General features: G+C 45.3%; 1 protein-coding gene across 1 annotated transcript in view; it reads right to left on the reverse strand.

The window, feature by feature from the left end:
- The window catches only part of LOC308333035 (voltage-gated delayed rectifier potassium channel KCNH4-like), a 90,402-nt gene that overhangs the window by 66,647 nt on the left and 4,908 nt on the right, over positions 1-18,847 (reverse strand). The window contains exons 4-5 of the mRNA XM_080789221.1: positions 13,151-13,247; positions 12,117-12,951 (exon numbers count right to left, since the gene is read on the reverse strand). Coding sequence (XP_080645347.1) covers positions 12,117-12,192 — 76 coding nt within the window. The 5' untranslated portion in view covers positions 12,193-12,951; positions 13,151-13,247. The remainder of the gene's footprint in view (positions 1-12,116; positions 12,952-13,150; positions 13,248-18,847) is intronic.

Below are 18,847 nucleotides of genomic sequence, written 5' to 3' on the forward strand. Positions count from 1 at the left end.
TATCGGTGTGAATCAATGTGCTGCAGTTTGTCTTGTCTTTTTTTTTTTACACACATAATATATGGAAGGGAATACTGATGTCTGCTGAGGTTATCTGTTGTGAATGTATTCACATGCTTTTGGGATAGCATTAGTGGTTCCCAAACATTGTTGCTTTTACAGAAGACTGGTGAAGCTAATAACATTCATGGCCTGCTCAGGAGGTGATCATTTTGTTGGATTATTGATGTTGTGTAAACACAAAGAGTTTTTATTTAATCCCCTGTCCCTCGATCACTGGTGTGTAAACATTACTGTCTTTCTGTTGGATGGCTTCTATTATGAAAGAGTTTCCATCCCATTGAAAAACGACTGAATAAGCCACCAAGGACTGCCGGAATGCCATAGCTAAAACAACATTATGAATTATGAAGATGAGAATGACTAAAAATAGAAAAGTTAGAGAACAGCCATTTTCATTCATAGCAATGCTGTGCTTCCGTGTCAGAATCACATTCGGGGAAATAGTCAATCCATGGGGGACCGGTTTGTTCAATGCTGGTTAATTGAATGATGTAGGTGAAAATTAGTTTCCTCAGTTCCCTTAGCAAGGTATATTGTGAATATACAGTATGCGTATTAAATGTTTTTTCACATTTATTTTAGCCACATGCACATGTTGAAACTTTGGCATTTTATAGCAGAGTATAAGGGCCAAGTTTTCATAATCTTGCAGAACCAAGCATGTCTGATATCGGATAAGTCTGATATCTTTGAGTCTTGCCACACGGCATGGAGATACTGAGCCATGGTGTGGCGACTTTAGAATCTGGTTTGGGAGTGTGGTGAAAACTGGCAAGCACGTTCAAAGGCATGTGCCCTGCTGCTAGCAACAGATTCTCATCTAGGCCTGTTGTTCTGACTGGACTTCATCCAGCACGATTCCATTTTTTGCAGCCGTTTGAGCTCATTTCTTGACAAAGTAATGCCAATCGTGTCCATATGTTAACTTTGTGTTTTTTAAATTAATTAATTAATGAATACAAAAGTAGCAGATCTACAAGCTCGAAGCAAGGTGGGAAGCAACATGTTATTGAGCTTGTCCATCTGCTACTTTCGCTATTTTTTATTTGAATCCTGAAAATTAACCGTTTTGCACAGAGAAATACAGGGGAGTCTGTAAGCAGAGCTGGTTTGGCTGATTCCGTCTGGCTTTAGCCAGGCTAAGCTGGCACAACCATATTCATTTAAAACCTTAAAATAATAAAAAATATATCTTTGAAATCGAGTCTCTAATCCACACAGCACACTGCCTGATGCATATTCTGCATCATCCAGGGCTCAAACAAATAACCTTTTTTGGAAGCCCCCCACCCACAGGTTCTGGCTAGGGAAAACACTGGCATGCCATAGCATGACTTTACACGACGATTAGGGAAATCACCAGGCTTACAGTGAGGGAGATTTCGAAACAGTGTCAAATATTTTGTTATGAAGCTCATAACGTCGTGAGCTTGTAGATTTCCGAGTTGCCGAAGTATAAGGGTTAAGGTGGTTAAACAACTATACCTTCAAGACCTTTGACTTTCAGTAGACGACCACGCTCAAGCACACTCCAACACCAATTCCTATACGAACCAGGGTATCTGGCCCTACAGCTCAGATGCCTCTGTGCTGTGTAAAACTCACCACACCCAAACCCCTTTGGTTTAAGGCTAAGCTATACTAGCTTCCTTAGACCACCTTCCGAACCACACAGGTTAGGGGTTTAAGTTCTAATCAGACACCACTGTGGCGGGTCCTAGTCCTAGGCTTTTGTTCTAATTTAGCTGTGGACTGCCTCGAGGGCCCCTGGGGATTCCCCCACATCCCTTTGAGAATCACTGCTCTAGCATGTGCTGAACATAGTGACCCAGTGCTGTAATGGTAACTTTGAAACCTGGATCTCCACCATTTTGTTTTCATCAACCTCCGGCGTGTTTGACATAATCTGTCTCATACTTTAGATTTCACCATTTCTGGCAAACAGTGGCGACAGCCATTAATGAACCGCCATATTGTTGTGTTTGCATACCCACTCAGAGAGGTGTGTAGCTCCATATTGTTGTGTTCGCATACCCACTCAGAGAGGTGTGTAGCTCCTAATCTATTGTTGTGTTTGCATACCCACTCAGAGAGGTGTGTAGCTCCTAATCTCCAAAGCCAAGCTCTTTTCAAAACTGTCCATGGTTAAGTACGAATTGTGGGGAAATAAAATATAAAGCATGCTCACGTTGAATGTCTCACCAATCGCACACCAGGGTTATTTATTATAGCTAACTAAAACTCACAAAATACTGAAACTAAAACTAGAATTGGAATTAACCTTTTAGTTAACTGGAATAAAAATAAAAACAAGGCTCTACAAAATAAAAATCTATCCATCTACACCAGTTAATAGTATTTATGTCATCCTTAACATGTCCTAAACTGTGATCGAGGATAAGAATGTGTATGAATGTTGCCATTTCTCTATCGATAATAACACACGTCTGCTTTGGTAAAACCAGAATCTATCTGCCGGCATTACAGGATGTCACAGACAGTCATTGCATACTGGAGTGGAAGTAGGGGGCGTGGCCATACATTCTGTCTAGATATTATGATACGATACGATATTTGCTGTTTACATAACGATATCAGTTCAGTTCAGTCTTTTTTTTCCGTGTCCGTTGCTTGAGTCCTGTCCGATATCCGAAAAAGGCCTAGGGAGAAGCCATAGGCTTGTCAGGCCCTACCCCTGGAGTCCATAATTTGCATATTTAAGTGCACGTGTTGTAGACTGATGGTTATCTGTCTACCTGCACAGTGCATACATTCCATATTTATGCTTAGATTTTTTAAATTAAAATCGATATTTCGATAGTTACTATATTGTTACACCCTAGTAATTGGCAACCCAACTGAACATGTATTTTCTGTTTATTAAAGAGCTGAAGACGAGGAGGCTCCAGTTACTGAATACTGCAACAATTACTAAATCATTATAGAGCATTAACGGTTTGATATAACTTAAATTGTCTCTACGTGACACATCGCGGGAAGATCATCTGTTGTCAGCAAGCAAAACCGCCATGCATACCAGTAGTACCGGTATTATAACGATAATAAATATAACAAAACATATTGAGGGACCCTATATACTTGAACAAAAATAGCCTATCTACAAGCTCATATACAGGATAATGTTCGCAAAATGTTCACACATTTTCAGTAAATAGAGAAGATGCATTGCGATGCTTACATCCACTCGTTTCTGAAATAGTATATTGATATGCCCATACTGTACCAAGATTAGTGCGTTTAATTCATTACGGACGGATGCTGGGGTTAATTACGGTTAATTACGGTGATCAATCAATCACTTGAACCCCAGCATCCGTCCGTATTCTGGGGAAAACGTTCACTGAATATGGTCGATCGCCACCCGTCACAGCGCGACGCGGTGTGAGCTTGCCGATTGGCTATATTCAGTGAAGATATTTAATGTAGAGCAAAAACAGAAAATACTGTCATGGCAGCTTGATGATCTGTCTGTTCTAACTGTTATTTTCTATGTCCTTTAGGTTGGAGCTGCATTCTATCTGTGGAGAGGTGTGTCCTGGTGATTGCCTGGCTGGTCCCCATCTGGCAATCACCTGGCTGGCTACTTAAACCTGGCTGTGATGGCACACAGTGCTCAGTGATAATTCCCCTACGGCCAGTGCACACCTCTGTGCTGTTGTACTAGGTCAGTTATATTCTAAAGACTCAAGAACTTCTTCCGCTTCTCTACTGGCCAGTTCCTAATTTTACTCTCTCTTCTCAGTACCTGCCTGCCAGCCTGACCACTTCTCCACGCAGCTCCAACGAAGACCTAAGTATTATTTTCTGGAACCTGGGACCTTTTGGACTAAGCTATTTTTTGCCTTGAACGTTGCCTTGAACTTCTGTGTTTTGGAGTGAATAAAGACTCTATAGTTTTTGCATCTACCCAGTTTCCCTGTCTGTTCTGTCTGCTTCTGGGTTCCCTGTCTGCCTTGACAGTATCACTGAGCCATTATGAACCCAGCAGACTCAGACACCATCCATCAGGCTTTGGCTGGTCAGGCTGTGCTACTTGGAACTCATGATCAAGCTTTGAGAGAAATTATGGATGGCATGCGAGACCTTTCCAGCAACATGACCAGTCTACGCAGAGATCTAAGCACCAACGCTGCCCAGCCTCAACCCCTTCCCCGTGATGCGGATTCGGTGAGCCTACCTGCCGCACACCCTGGCTCCTCTCGGGAGCCTCATGCTCCAGCACCGGAGCGTTACGACGGTGACCTGGGCTCCTGTGGTGATTTCCTCCTGCAGTGTTCTCTCGTCTTCGATCTTCAGCCGCAGGCTTATTCCACTGAGCGATCCCGCATCGCCTATCTTCTAGGCAGTTTGAAGGGAGAAGCCTTGGCCTGGGCGAGACCAGTATGGGAGAGCCAGTCCCACGTTTGTTATTCTTTCGAGGCATTCACCCAGGCTATGAGAGCCGTATTCGATCACCCTGTGAAGGGAAGGGAGGCGTCCAAGCGGCTGTTGAATTTGAAGCAAGGCTCCAGAAGCGTGGCGAAGTACGCTGTTGAATTTCGCTCCCTCGCCGCTGAAAGCAGATGGGATGACGTCGCGCTACAGGAGGTTTTTCAACATGGCTTGTCCGAGGCTATCAAGGATGATTTGGCAGCTCGCAACGAGTGTGACGATCTGGATTCTCTCATCTCCTTGACCATTCGCCTCGATAACCGGCTCCGCGAACGACAGAGGGAGAGAGGTGGGCGTTCCTCCCAGTCCCGTGTGTTCTCTCCCCGACGCTCTCCACCACGTGGGTCTTCGTCTTCCTCCGAGTATACCCGAGGGCCTCCGACCTCGAACGAGCCCGAGCCGATGCAGGTCGGTCGAGCTCGTGCACCGTTAACGACGGAGGAGCGCCAGCGCCGCCAGCAGAGCAACAGCTGTTTTTACTGTGGCAAGCCAGGCCACTTTATTCACCAATGCTCCCTGTTGTCGGGAAAAGACAGGGGCTCTCAGTCAGGAGGGGACTGATGGCCCAAACAACTCGTCACACCTCTACCACGAGAACTCCTCTCCAAGCGCAGCTGGTCATTAAAGGTACAGTGCACTCATTTTCTGCGTTATTAGATTCTGGCGCAGATGAGAATTTCATTGATGCCTCTGTGTGTGAGAAGCTTGATATTCCCCTTATTGATCTAGAAGTGCCTCTTAAGACCAAGACTTTGAGTGGGGAGTTGTTAGCCCTTGTCACCCAGAGGACTGAACCTTTAAGGCTGCACCTGTCCGGTAACCACCAAGAATTTATCAGTTTCTTTGTGTTGAGTTCCCCTGATATATCTCTGATTCTTGGAATTCCATGGTTAATGTTACACAATCCTCATGTTGACTGGAAGTCAGGCACTATTCGTAGCTGGAGTGTTTTATGTCATTCCTGTTGTCTCAAATCAGCCCTGGGCCCTAACCCTCTAATTTCTGCTCCTCCAGTAACTCCTCCTGACCTGTCCACCATTCCTTCTGAGTACCACGAGTTGGGAGAGGTTTTTAGCAAACAGCGGGCTCTCTCTCTCCCACCACACCGGCCATTTGACTGTGAAATTGTGCTACTGCCTGACGCCCCTCTGCCAGGAAGCCGCCTGTACAACCTCTCTCGCCCTGAACGTGAGTCTATGGAAGATTACATTCAGACATCTCTGGCTGCTGGCCTCATTCGTCCCTCCTCTTCACCTGTGGGGGCAGGTTTTTTCTTTGTTGGGAAAAAGGATGGCAGTCTGAGACCCTGCATTGATTATAGAGGCTTAAACAATATCACAGTCAAGAACCGTTATCCCCTACCACTCATTAACTCTGCGTTTGAACCCCTTGAGGGTGCCACTGTTTTTTCTAAACTGGATCTGCGCAATGCCTACCACCTGGTCCGTATCCGCAAGGGTGACGAGTGGAAGACGGCATTCAACACTCCCCTAGGGCATTTTGAGTACCTTGTGATGCCGTTTGGACTCACTAACGCCCCTGCCGTATTCCAAGCTATGGTTAACGATGTATTAAGAGACATGCTTAACCGTTTTGTTTTTGTTTTTCTTGATGACATCCTTGTCTTTTCTAAGAACCTGGCTGAACACGTCCAACATGTCCGCCTGGTCCTGCAGAGGCTCCTTGAGAACCAGCTTTTTGTGAAGGCCGAGAAGTGTGAGTTCCATGTGCCCAGCACCTCCTACCTGGGTTTCATCATCGCTGAGGGGAAGATGAGCATGGATCCTTCCAAGGTGACAGCGGTTTCTGAGTGGCCACAGCCGACCACCCGCAAACAGCTCCAGCGGTTCTTGGGGTTTGCAAATTTCTATCGCCGCTTCATCAGGAACTACAGCCGTGTTGCAGCCCCCCTGACAGCCCTCACCTCTACCACGACCAAGTTCAAGTGGACCCCTGAGGCTGCTGCTGCCCTCCAGCTGCTTAAGAGACTCTTCACTACTGCTCCTATCTTGGTTCAGCCTGACCCCTCCCGGCAGTTCATTGTGGAGGTCGATGCCTCGGATGTCGGGGTCGGAGCGATCCTTTCCCAGCGGTCAGCCTCAGACCAGAAGGTCCATCCTTGCGCCTTCCTCTCCCACAAACTCGATGCTGCTGAGAGGAATTATGATGTGGGGAACCGTGAACTTCTTGCCATAGTCCTTGCCTTGGAGGAGTGGAGACACTGGCTCGAGGGCGCTGAACATCCTTTTGTGGTTTGGACGGACCACAAGAACCTGGCCTACCTCAAGACGGCGAAACGCCTCAACTCACGTCAGGCCAGGTGGGCCCTGTTCCTGGGACGTTTTCTGTTTACCCTGACCTACCGCCCAGGCTCCAAGAACACCAAGGCTGATGCCCTGTCTCGTCAGTACGCTGCGGAGGAGGCCACTGCTCCGCCTGAGACTATCCTGCCCCCCTCCTGTGTTGTGGCTGTGCTCACTTGGGACTTCGAGTCAGCTGTTCTGGAGGCCCAACACACCCAGCCGGACCCAGGCACTGGTCCCCCAGGTCGCTTGTTCATTCCTGACTCGGTACGCTCCAGAGTACTCCAGTGGGCTCATGCCTCCCGGGTCAACTGCCACCCTGGGAGGAACCGCACCCTTGAAATTCTCCACCGTCATTTCTGGTGGCCTTCCATGGAGGTGGATGGCAGAGATTACGTGGCGGCGTGTTTAGTTTGTGCCCAGAATAAGACTTCTAACCGACCCAGCTCAGGCCTCCTTCGCCCGCTGCCGATCCCTCAGCGCCCTTGGTCCCACATTGCTTTGGATTTTGTCACCGGTCTGCCTCCTTCCGATGGGAACACTGTTATTTTGACCATCATTGACCGTTTCTCTAAGGCTGCCCACTGCGTTGCCCTCCCTAAGCTCCCCTCTGCCACCGAGACGGCCGGCCTCATGATTCAACATGTGTTCCGGATTCATGGCATTCCGGCTGATATCGTTTCGGACCGGGGTCCCCAGTTCACCTCTCAAGTGTGGAAGGCCTTTTGCACGGAGCTGGGTGCCACGGTTAGTCTGTCCTCAGGCTATCACCCCCAAACCAACGGTCAAGTTGAGCGATGGAACCAAGAACTGGAGACCACGTTACGCTGCCTAGCATCCTCGCATCAGTCTACCTGGTCGTCTCAGCTTGTGTGGGCTGAGTATGCTCACAACTCGGCAACTAGCACGGCTACTGGCATGTCCCCCTTCCAGTGTTCCCTTGGTTACCAACCTCCTCTATTCCCTGTTGAGGAGGGGGACATCGCCGTGCCCTCAGTTCAGGCCCACCTTCGCCGCTGTCGTCGAGCCTGGAAGTCTGCTCGTGCCGCCCTTAAGCGGTCTTCCCGAAGAAATGAGGCACATGCTAATCGACGGAGGACTCCAGCTCCTAAGTATCGACTGGGACAGAGAGTGTGGTTGTCGACCACCGATCTGCCCCTTCGGACAGAGTCCCGTAAGCTGTCTCCTAAATTCATTGGACCATTCCCCATCGACAAGATCATTAATCCGGCCGCGGTCCGCCTAAAGCTGCCCCGGACCCTTCGTATTCATCCAACGTTCCACGTTTCTCGTATAAAGCCAGTGGTCACGAGTGCTCTGTCCCCCCCTGTTCCGCCCCCTCCTCCTCCCAGGATGCTGGATGGTGGCCCGGTCTACACTGTGAGCCGTCTGCTCGATGTTCGCCGCCGTGGCCGGGGGTTCCAGTTCCTGGTGGACTGGGAGGGTTATGGGCCTGAGGAGCGCTGCTGGGTCCCCCGGCGCAACATCTGCGATCCTGCTCTCATCCGGGAGTTCTATCGCCAGCACCCGGGTCGACCTGGTGGGACGCCTGGAGGCGCCCGTTAGGGGGGGGTACTGTCATGGCAGCTTGATGATCTGTCTGTTCTAACTGTTATTTTCTATGTCCTTTAGGTTGGAGCTGCATTCTATCTGTGGAGAGGTGTGTCCTGGTGATTGCCTGGCTGGTCCCCATCTGGCAATCACCTGGCTGGCTACTTAAACCTGGCTGTGATGGCACACAGTGCTCAGTGATAATTCCCCTACGGCCAGTGCACACCTCTGTGCTGTTGTACTAGGTCAGTTATATTCTAAAGACTCAAGAACTTCTTCCGCTTCTCTACTGGCCAGTTCCTAATTTTACTCTCTCTTCTCAGTACCTGCCTGCCAGCCTGACCACTTCTCCACGCAGCTCCAACGAAGACCTAAGTATTATTTTCTGGAACCTGGGACCTTTTGGACTAAGCTATTTTTTGCCTTGAACGTTGCCTTGAACTTCTGTGTTTTGGAGTGAATAAAGACTCTATAGTTTTTGCATCTACCCAGTTTCCCTGTCTGTTCTGTCTGCTTCTGGGTTCCCTGTCTGCCTTGACAAATACACTAGCATAGAGCCCTGAGGAACTCCGGTCAACCATATGGGGTTTAAATGGTTAACTTGACATAACATTAAATGCTGTCTGATGCGAGCAGAGGAGCAAGGAGGCCAACGGGGACATCTGGGGTCAGCTGTGTGACATGTGGCTTTAGATACCATCAGCGTGTCTCAGCAGCCAAAGAATAAAAAGGTTATCAGTGACATGGTGTGAAAAGGTTGGAACAGCGGTGAATGCAAGCCCGTAAGTTTTATGTCCTCTCTCGACAGAGAGGGGTAATTGCAATTGTAACATCCGGAATTCTAGCCCGGTTGACCGAAAATGTTAACGCTCACAAAGAGGAAATCTGCCCTTGGGAAGGGGAGGTATTGGGCTTATGTGCTTCAGGCAGGGCTACTTGTGAACAAGTAGGTGCCCTACACGACACCAGGGTCTACATTTCTCAGTGGACCAGTAGGGAGACCACCTCCAACAACTGTAGAAGTACTAGATATATTGTACGTAATAACTATACTATACCATACAGATTGGTTAAAATAGCATTCTATTTCTCACAACAGTTGACACTGCTGAAATTATCTCACCTTTTAGGTGGGTGACTGGGTGTTACTTGCCCCCCTTTCTTCTCTTGTATGGTTTCACGTATGTCTGTTCCTTTGTCGTGTTTCTCTCACTAACGTCTGTCTCACTTCTACACAGGTGTTGTCATCAAAGCACCTTTTCTGCTCTTTCACTTTAACCACTTAAGCACTATACTGTATATGTCGGCCTACAATGAATAGCGAAAATAGCCGATCTTCAAGCTCAAAACACGTGGGCTAGTTGTGATCTAGATAGACTATTTTCAAGAAATATATATTTTGTAAATGTAGCACTTGGGTGGCGCAGTGGTAAAGTACCTACCTAAAGTCTAGGGGTACGATTCCAGTGTTGTCGAGTGTCTATATGAACACAATCGGTCCGTGTTCTGTTCGGGAGAGGGAAGCCGGGTGGGGAGAGTGATATTTGTCACTGCACGTGTGATGATGGATGCTCTAATGTACATCTTCCCAGTGGGGGCTCCTCACTGGCAGGTGAGCCAGTAGGCTACAAAAGCAGTGACAATCCACAGGCATGTTTTGCCTAAATGGACAATAGCTGGTTGAAAATGGATACAAAAAAGCTTGGCAGCAGCTGTTCTTTGTTGTCGTGTTTAGTTTACAATCTTTGATGATTTACTTTGGTGGAGGAGAAGTAAGCCTACATATTTCCATTCCATTTCCGTGGCTTTATTGATTAGTTTAGTTTTCCGTCTGTTTTGATTCGTTTAGCTGACTGACAGACCATCCTCTCTTGTGTTTGTAATAGGCTGGACGTCTCCCGTTGGTGTAGCTTTATTCGTTTAAGATATATTAAAGTAATTATTTTGTTGATTTGAATCTCTGGTCGCTTTTTTATTGGTGTCAATTAGACCGGAGTCCCGCAGGGGTCTATATGTCTATATGTAACAGTGGTCTAAGTTCGTAGATTGTATAGGCTCTGTAGTTTGCATTATTTTACATTAATTACTTTTGAGGGGTAATGTTTTTGAGTGGTGCCTCCATTCCATTATGGAGCAATGTCCGTCCGTATGTCTGTCTCTGTGTCTTTATGTCCGAGCACAAAAAGCTGCAACACCAAGTGGCCAATACAGTACAGCACAGAGTAAAGTGGCAAAGAGTACACTACAGTACGAGCCCTAGGCCGTTCCTTGGGCTCTGGATGTTCCGGGGACCCCCACACAGACCCCCCGGGGACCCCCACATGGTAACTCTGTCATTTCTCGACCGCTTCGGACATGCGGCAGCTCACCGGAACCGAACCGGCCCGGCCCCTTGGGCACGTTCCTGGGGGTCTGGATGTTCCCCGCACAGTACAATACAGTACAGAGCACAATACAGTACAGCAACTCTAACAATAAATGTATACAGTAGTTGCACCGCTCACTTCACACAGGTGTGATTTTTTATAGTGAATGAAGGTGGCTGTCGAAGCCCTTTCAAGATATACCTTTTAAGAAATGCATATACTGTACATATCTAATGCTATAGAAATAAGTTCATCATTATGCTTGAGTGAATATTTTCAGTATCACTCAAAAATATATATCTGATCTGACCCTGTTCCTGAGTAGTTGGTCTCTGTGTTGGTTTCATGCTTCAAAGCAATGAATGTTTTAAAACTGAAAACAGACCCTAATAAGCTACATGTCCCTGTGATTGAGCCGCCGCCGCCAGTCGTGCCCCAGTGCTTTGAGCTCTGGAGAGCGCTTCTAAAAACTCATTAAGAGTGACTGACTCACTGACTAAGCAAGCTACAGTATAATTGTACACATATCAATTACGCAATAACACTGCCGACTTTTACTATAATGTTTACATCCCTATTCCCTATTCACTGTGTGGAAATCAGACCTGGCTCGGTTGGAAAGTATTTGCGCAAACAGACAACTCATTCAGCTGAAACGAGGCTTACTGGAGGATATCAGGCCGTATTGACAGAGGAATAGACATGAGCATCCCATGGCATTTGTGTACGAGGAGCCACAACCTCCCCTGAGGTGCCACAAGGTACAAAACAAGAGACACCAGTCATGCAGAAACTACACTGCTGCCTGATGCTGACATCGACCACAATTGTTTACGCTTCTACAACAACTCAAGCGCGGCTGGAGCTCTAAATGTGGCAGGTTTGTCTGCATCCCAGAGTCCCTGACAGCATTAATATAAATCTATTCTACACTACACTTTTATTATTTATTTTTTCAGTTATTTCCCACGAGCGATGTAGCTGTACGGTGAAGTACAGTATGTATAAATTAGGCTTCAGTAAAACTTAATTATCCTCACTGTGGTGTGGTCACAGAACAGAGAAAACAAGCCGCTAGTAGATCTCAGTTTTCTCATCACCACATGCAGGTGATGCACACAAACATACCATATACTGTATTATTTGTTGTCCTAATACTAATCTGCTTTGTCCCCATTCCATATGGTTAAATGCATTCAGTAACTACGTGCGAAGGCAAGGCTATTGTCAATTGCATTACTACAACTAGTAAATAAAAGTAAATAAATAAATAGTAAATAAAAAGAAAGCAAGAAGAAGAAGCAAGTAGCCTGACAAAGACGTTGATAAATTAAATAGTCATCGAATATGGCTCAGGGTAACTGTACACCTGTGTACTTACGGGTGCCATCAAAGCGGGTGGCGATGGTGTCCAGAAAGGTGTTCTGGGGGGCCAGAAGGCCCTTCATCACAGGCATCTTGACCCAGATGTGGGGTGGCCGGCCAGTGGTCACACCATCCTAGAAGCACAGCGGGGGGCTTCGGAGGGGTCCCAGCGGGTCGCAGGGGGACGTGGGGGTAACAGTGCAACACCAAGCAGGGGACACACATCTAAAAGTCCCTCTCCACGCACCGTGTCCTCGAAGTAGGACAATCCACCCTGGGAAGAGTAAGACAGGGAAGTCCAACAACGCAGGGGTTTGAGAACGATTCGGGTAGCCTAGATGGGCAGCCTGTAGAGCAGGAAAGGGGTGTCGCTCATCAGCCCATCATCTATACGGATCGGCCAGGAGACTCCGGGCCTTCGGAATGTCCAGGACGGAGGTGTCACGTCGGGTCGCCCGAGCTGCTGCTGATCTCCTCCCTTCAGCTGGAGAGATCAGCTCATCACAACAGGCTGTGGGAGAAGTTATCCTTTAAGTCCACCACACTTCACATTCATCACAGGCACACAAGGGGACAAATAAGAAAAAGAGAAAGAGAGCACAGTATTTTGTCTTTCTGTGGAAGTCTGTCGGCTCCCTGCCTCTGTTCTGTCAAAGATCTAAAGACTGATGCAGAGGAGTTACATCTTCTTCTTAAGCTTTATGGCTCTGCCTCGCTGTCCTCCGCTCCGCTACTCTCTCTCTCTCCCCCTCGCGCTCTCTGTCTCTCCTGCCATCTACTCCTTCGACAGCTCAGCCAATGAGATCCCAGGGTTGTGCACGTTGGCATTCTCTATAGAAACCTGTTCTCATCTGAGAGGGGAGGGGACCAGAGGGGCGGGGAGAGAGCAAAGGAAAGATGAAAAGGGCAGGGGTAGCGGGGGCAGGGGAGGGGGCGGTGGGTGGTGAGTCCTTTTCGGAGCTGCTGACAGCGCTATCGCACCCCTCAGTACAACTATCAGACTATGGGTTTTGTATGAAATGTCCAGCGACAGGGGAAAAGATGGATTACCTGTACTGTTGATCAATGTGAGGCATTGTGCTTAGCGTGACTGCATCCTATTGTCCTGTAGAGTATTCACATAGTGAGGGGAATCCAAGTTGGGAATCTGGAGGAGAGAAAGATGGGTTAGCTTTAAAAGACATTGCTGTGTTTTAACACACATGTACGATACCATGCATGAACTATGTACAATACCATATGCTTCAACTATACCATGCATGCGCTTTATGATGCATGAATTATACCATGCATGAGCTATATCATGCATAAACCATACCATGCATGAACTATACCCCTAGGCATGAGATATACCATAAACAAATGTAGTTTAGCATGCATGAAATATACCTAGGGATGTCCTGATTCGATTCCGATCATTTGATTTTGAATATCTGCCAATACCTATTTTTCCCGATTTCCCGGCTTTTTGTGTTAAATCCTTTTAACAATGTTTGTAAAACCGTACCTCTGTACTATGTGTTACACCATGCATGAACCATGACATGCACAAACTATTAAAGATGGAGTGCCACCATTTTTTTCCACCGTAAAACATGATCATCAGGTATTATTACAATATAAGGGGGAAGAACTTTTTCCAAAAAGTGTACAGTATTTCTTAAAATCATGCTTTTATGTGGACACGCCCACCAGTTCATTAAGTATGCCTGGTTTGCCTGGTGATGGGTGGTGATCCACCTGAACTGAAGCCGCACCCACAGCTGTAGTTGTATGATAAAGGGGGAGGGGTTAGGTGTCACCTCATAGACACATGCAAAACTGGAAAAAGAAAAAAATTGTGGCACTCCATCTTTAAGACAGTGAATAATATGTTTTATGTGGAAATAAAACGTAACAATGTAATTATAATATACCACCATAGGCCAAAGCGGAATAAAATATGTATCATAATACATTTTTAAAATAAGAAGAGTGCCCATACAATATTAAGAAGCTGCTGAGACCCACATGCAGTAACATGTTCCTTCTGTCGCAAGATGGCTTTCAACGTGAGGAAGGTATAGCTGCCAATCTTAAAATACCATTCCTAATTTCCTAGACTACAGAGGATGTTTCTAGAACTTCTCACTGGACCATTCATTCATTCAGGCTTTCTGGAAGAATTAGGGCCCTGGAATAAAAGCTGTTGAGAGCGGATTAAAAGGATTTACCGGGAGATGTTTTGCTAAACACACCAAACTAACATTGTGTCTTAATTCACTCCCACCCAAGCAGAACATAACAGCTTAGAGAAGACAAGCGATGGGAACACACAAGTTCCGTTATTCCCTCCAATTTACAAGGCTCCGGGTCGTTCTAATCTCCATGAGAGAAAAAAGGCTATTGTTGACTATTTTCATTATTGTAAAGATTGTGTAGCCAGGTTTGCTTTACGTATAGACAGGAAACACGGCATGCAACACATCAGGCCTGTGCACGAAACAAGGAGATGTGATAGGTTATAGCATGAAAGCAGATTAACTGTGTATAGATTATGTAGTATTTATAGTATTATATATTTTAAGTATATATAGACGATATGCAATGCAATTCGTAGTCCCCAGGTGACATCTATGCAGTCATCTCTGGTACAACCTGCTATATTCTAAATTGTAAGACTAAGATTAATGGAAGGAATGGAGAGTGGTGAGCATAATATGCTCACCACTTACTTGTCTTACTCATACATATTATGTGTGAGTACCGGAGTGTTAATTTAACTGTACACCAAATGGTCTTTATCGTGGTAGGAGGATTTGGTAATAACTAGATGTTTGACAGTCTCTTGAACTGTCGATATTCTGACTAGAACAATATTCTTATTTTTCCTCGTCCGTGACCCCTTTTTTATGCATTTCAACGCAAACCTGGTTTGGATGACAATAGCCGTTTATGGTATACTGTAGGTACAGTTTACCACCACTCCAGCTGGAAATGTATGGGATTAATTGCAAACTGTGAGGGCAGAGGCCAGGACAAGCAGCAGCAGCAGATGTTGGCCAGATTCAAGATTTGTATCTTTACATCTTCTTCTACAAGAGTGCACAAGAGTAAAATTATTAGATTTTGGTTCCTCAGCTTTGTAGTAGCAATAATAAACAATAACTAACATAAATAGTTATTTGATTACCGGCCGGCAAGACTGATCGCTGTGTCATTTCCCCTGCTCTCTATCTGGCTTTCCTAGCTGTGACTCTCTCTCTCTCACACACAAATGCTGAGTAAATACAATAAATAAAGTAATAAATAATAGGGCAGTCATATGATTAACATTTTTAATCAGATTAATCACAGCTTAAAAATTAATAATTATATATATTATATTATAAATAATTAATCATTATTAATCACCATTCGAACTATGTCCAAAATATGCCATGTTTTACTTGTTGTGGAAATGGAAAGTAAGTTAATAAGCTTTAGGCAAACATTGGAACATTCTTTCTGTGACAGACAATATAGTATTTTGTTTAACCAAACCGCCTTTTTATAACCAAAAGAACATGGCCAACCCAACATGGCCTACACATTAGTGTAGTTCTCATCGGGCCTGAAAATGAAAGCCCGGCCCTACCCTACCCTAACTGGGCCTAACACTTACCATAATGGTAGGCCTGAAAACCAGAAAAAGCCAGAGTGAAAGAGAGAGAGAGAGAAAAAAGACACTATATGGCCATTTGCCGTGGCGCCCGGCACCGTGTTTCAATTGTTATACAGAGTGAGTGACAGAGAGAACGGACTTATAGTTGCCGAAATAAAGGATTTATGTAACTCAGGTTGGTTGACTGTTAATCTTCCATTTCCACTACTCTAATGGAATCCAGGGGTGAGTATCTCTGACTCTGAGTCTGAAGTAGCAGCTGCCTTTAATTCCTCTGAACTGATGCAGTTATGTCCAGTCACCGTTCGCAAAGTGCAACATTTACCGTTGTACACCATCATTCACCGTTGTGCAACAGTCCAGAACAGAGCTACAATGTTATTATCAATATTGTTATCAACTGCCAACTTGGCTATAATCTAACAGTTTATCAATCAATCATTGCCTCTCAATCCCATACGCGTCAGTCCCATGCATCACAGACTGTGTCCAAAAGAATAGACACCATATACACCAGATACAAACCAGTAAACCACCAATGCACCGCTCATGGCGTGTCTACAGCTTACAGATGTGTTATTTTGGACACATAACAATGAGGTGCGCTGTGCGACGACGGCTACAATACTAAGCATTTTGGAAACTAAATAGCCTACAGTGGCCTGTACCATTGGGTGGTCATCATGTAACTTGCTTGTATCTTACGTGTATGCAGTGAACATTCACGTTTACGTTATATGGAGCGTAGCAACAAGCAACAAGTTAGTAGTAGCAACAACAGCCACCAGCACCAGAGCAGCAGCATGAAACAGCCAGTGCAGTGCTCCCCCCTACACTCCTCCTCCTCCAAACCGTCACATAGTCATAGTAAGTGAATCACCAAGACTGCGCATCCGGTCATAGAGTCAGGGTGCTGCTATTTATACATGCCCTCGCATCTCAAACCCCCCCATCACAATAGTGACTTTTAAGACAAGACATAAAGATGGAGAACAAAGGCCCATGTACTTTGAATAATTATGCCCTCCACAGTACAGGTGAACTGTACTGAATTTGATTAGGAGGGGAAAGGAGCAGTGAAAGTCCCTGGGCTGGATAGCAGACTGAAAGAGAGTAATGTTCCCCTTCTCAGATCCTATTCAAGCCCCGGTGCCTCTTCACTGTTATCCATTTTTAATGGCTTCTCATTGTCCTGCGTCCATGTACTGCATCCATCTTTGCTTGTCATTAACAAAGAGGCCAATCTATTATACATGTTCATGATCTGCCGCCTGGTCTAAGGCCATATGCCACGGGCACAGACGAGTAGCTGGAATTATCCCAACTACATTTCCAAACAGTTATAGCTTTATTTGGGTTGACAAAACCAAGACACAAGTCATATTTTTATAACTGTACTGGTCTATACTTGAACTTGTTGTGAAACATCAGTCACAGCCCCAGTAATGTCCCAACTTTGCATCTAGCCAAGTTTAGTCCAAACACCAGGACGTGAACTTGATCCACCTGCACTTTATCGAGGAAGCATTGGGACGTGACTGGTGTGTACTTAGGACAGCCAAATATCCCAGTAACATGCAGTGGTGGAAGAGAGAACTCAAATTATTTTAGAAAATACTGCTGCTGTTGTTGTGTCACAAAATGTAGTTTTAAGATGTTTTAGGTGATACATTTGTTTTCTTACACTTCAAATTTGAGGTTGATGTATCAATATAGACTAGTTGAAAATGTGCTCCTACTTTATGGAGATGTGAGGTCTCTCTGTATTGTCACACACAGCAGCTGATAAGAGCAGCGAGCTGCAGCCGACAATCTCGTGACCTCAAGTACAAGTTCATCTCAAACTACAAAGATGCCTTCTCAGTCTGATCTCATAAACTTGAGAGAATGTTCTCAAGTGAACTTGAGAGGATAATGTATGATAAGGGCGTGGGTTGACTGGGTTCCCTGTAAAACTGAAAAGGCTTTGAGCTAAATTAAGTATCTGTTATCTGGCTAAATTGAATCTACTCATGATTTATATTATAATTATGATGTAGTTATCATTATACATTATCATAATATAGCCTACATCTTAAACTATAAAACTGTCTAAAACAGATCTATCGTATTGGGACAATTGCGTTCCTTCATTCATTCATATTGATGTGCATAATTGAATTATGCCTTCACCAGTGATGTGCTAATGTGGTCAGTGTTGTGTTGCTGTATGGTATGCGTGTGGCAGCGTGAACGACACTGTGATTGGTCTACATTTGTGGGACAGAGATACATAAATACAGACACACGCACCCCGATGGCTGGCTCCTTTGGCACCACGCCATAAACATGGGAGTTTAGCTACGGTCATTTTAAGAAGTGGAAATGGCTTTGTATGTTCCGTGAAATTGGCTTATAGTAGCCTACATGTATACGAGTAATGTTATCTTTGAAGCAAAGTTCTTAGCTTTAAAGCTACTTAAAGCTTGCAACATGCATTTAACATGTAAGCTGATGTAAAGAGCCTTTTTTTGATTTACAAGGTTTATATATATATCTTTTTAATTAAATTTGAATTTACTATTATGAAATTACAAATCAAGATGATCATTATTAAAGAGAAATAGCTTCAGTTAATTTAAAGGTTGACTTTTTTATGAGTTTATGAGTAATGTTTGTCAAAGAAAAAGTAAGTAAACAAGAAGCAGCTTTTCCAGATTGAAGAACTGGCGCTATAATCCTGCTTTGGTGCTTGAAGCAGCAGTAGATAAGCCATGCACAGAGTATCATTCACACAAACACACACACAACATTAAACCCATCCTCCCTTCCCTCTGTAAAGCCATTGACAAATCCAGGCCATCGCCATTCTTTCTTACATCCCTCACGCTGAATAAACGTGTGACAGAGACAGATGTGCTCGCTCGCTCTGTGTTTGTGTGAATGTGTGTGCGTGAACAAGAGGATAAACCCTTGAGGCACATGAAGCTTACAGACAGCGGTAGAGACAGATACAGGCCGCCTGTCTGCTTGCATGTATACAAACACAGAAATACATATTTCAACCCTGTAAGCCCTCATCAGATGTTAGTTACCATCGATAGAATAATTGCAGTTTAATAGCC

This window comes from Protomyctophum bolini (genome assembly GCF_963924005.1).
Source record: "Protomyctophum bolini genome assembly, chromosome: 18".
Classification (NCBI taxonomy): domain Eukaryota; kingdom Metazoa; phylum Chordata; class Actinopteri; order Myctophiformes; family Myctophidae; genus Protomyctophum; species Protomyctophum bolini.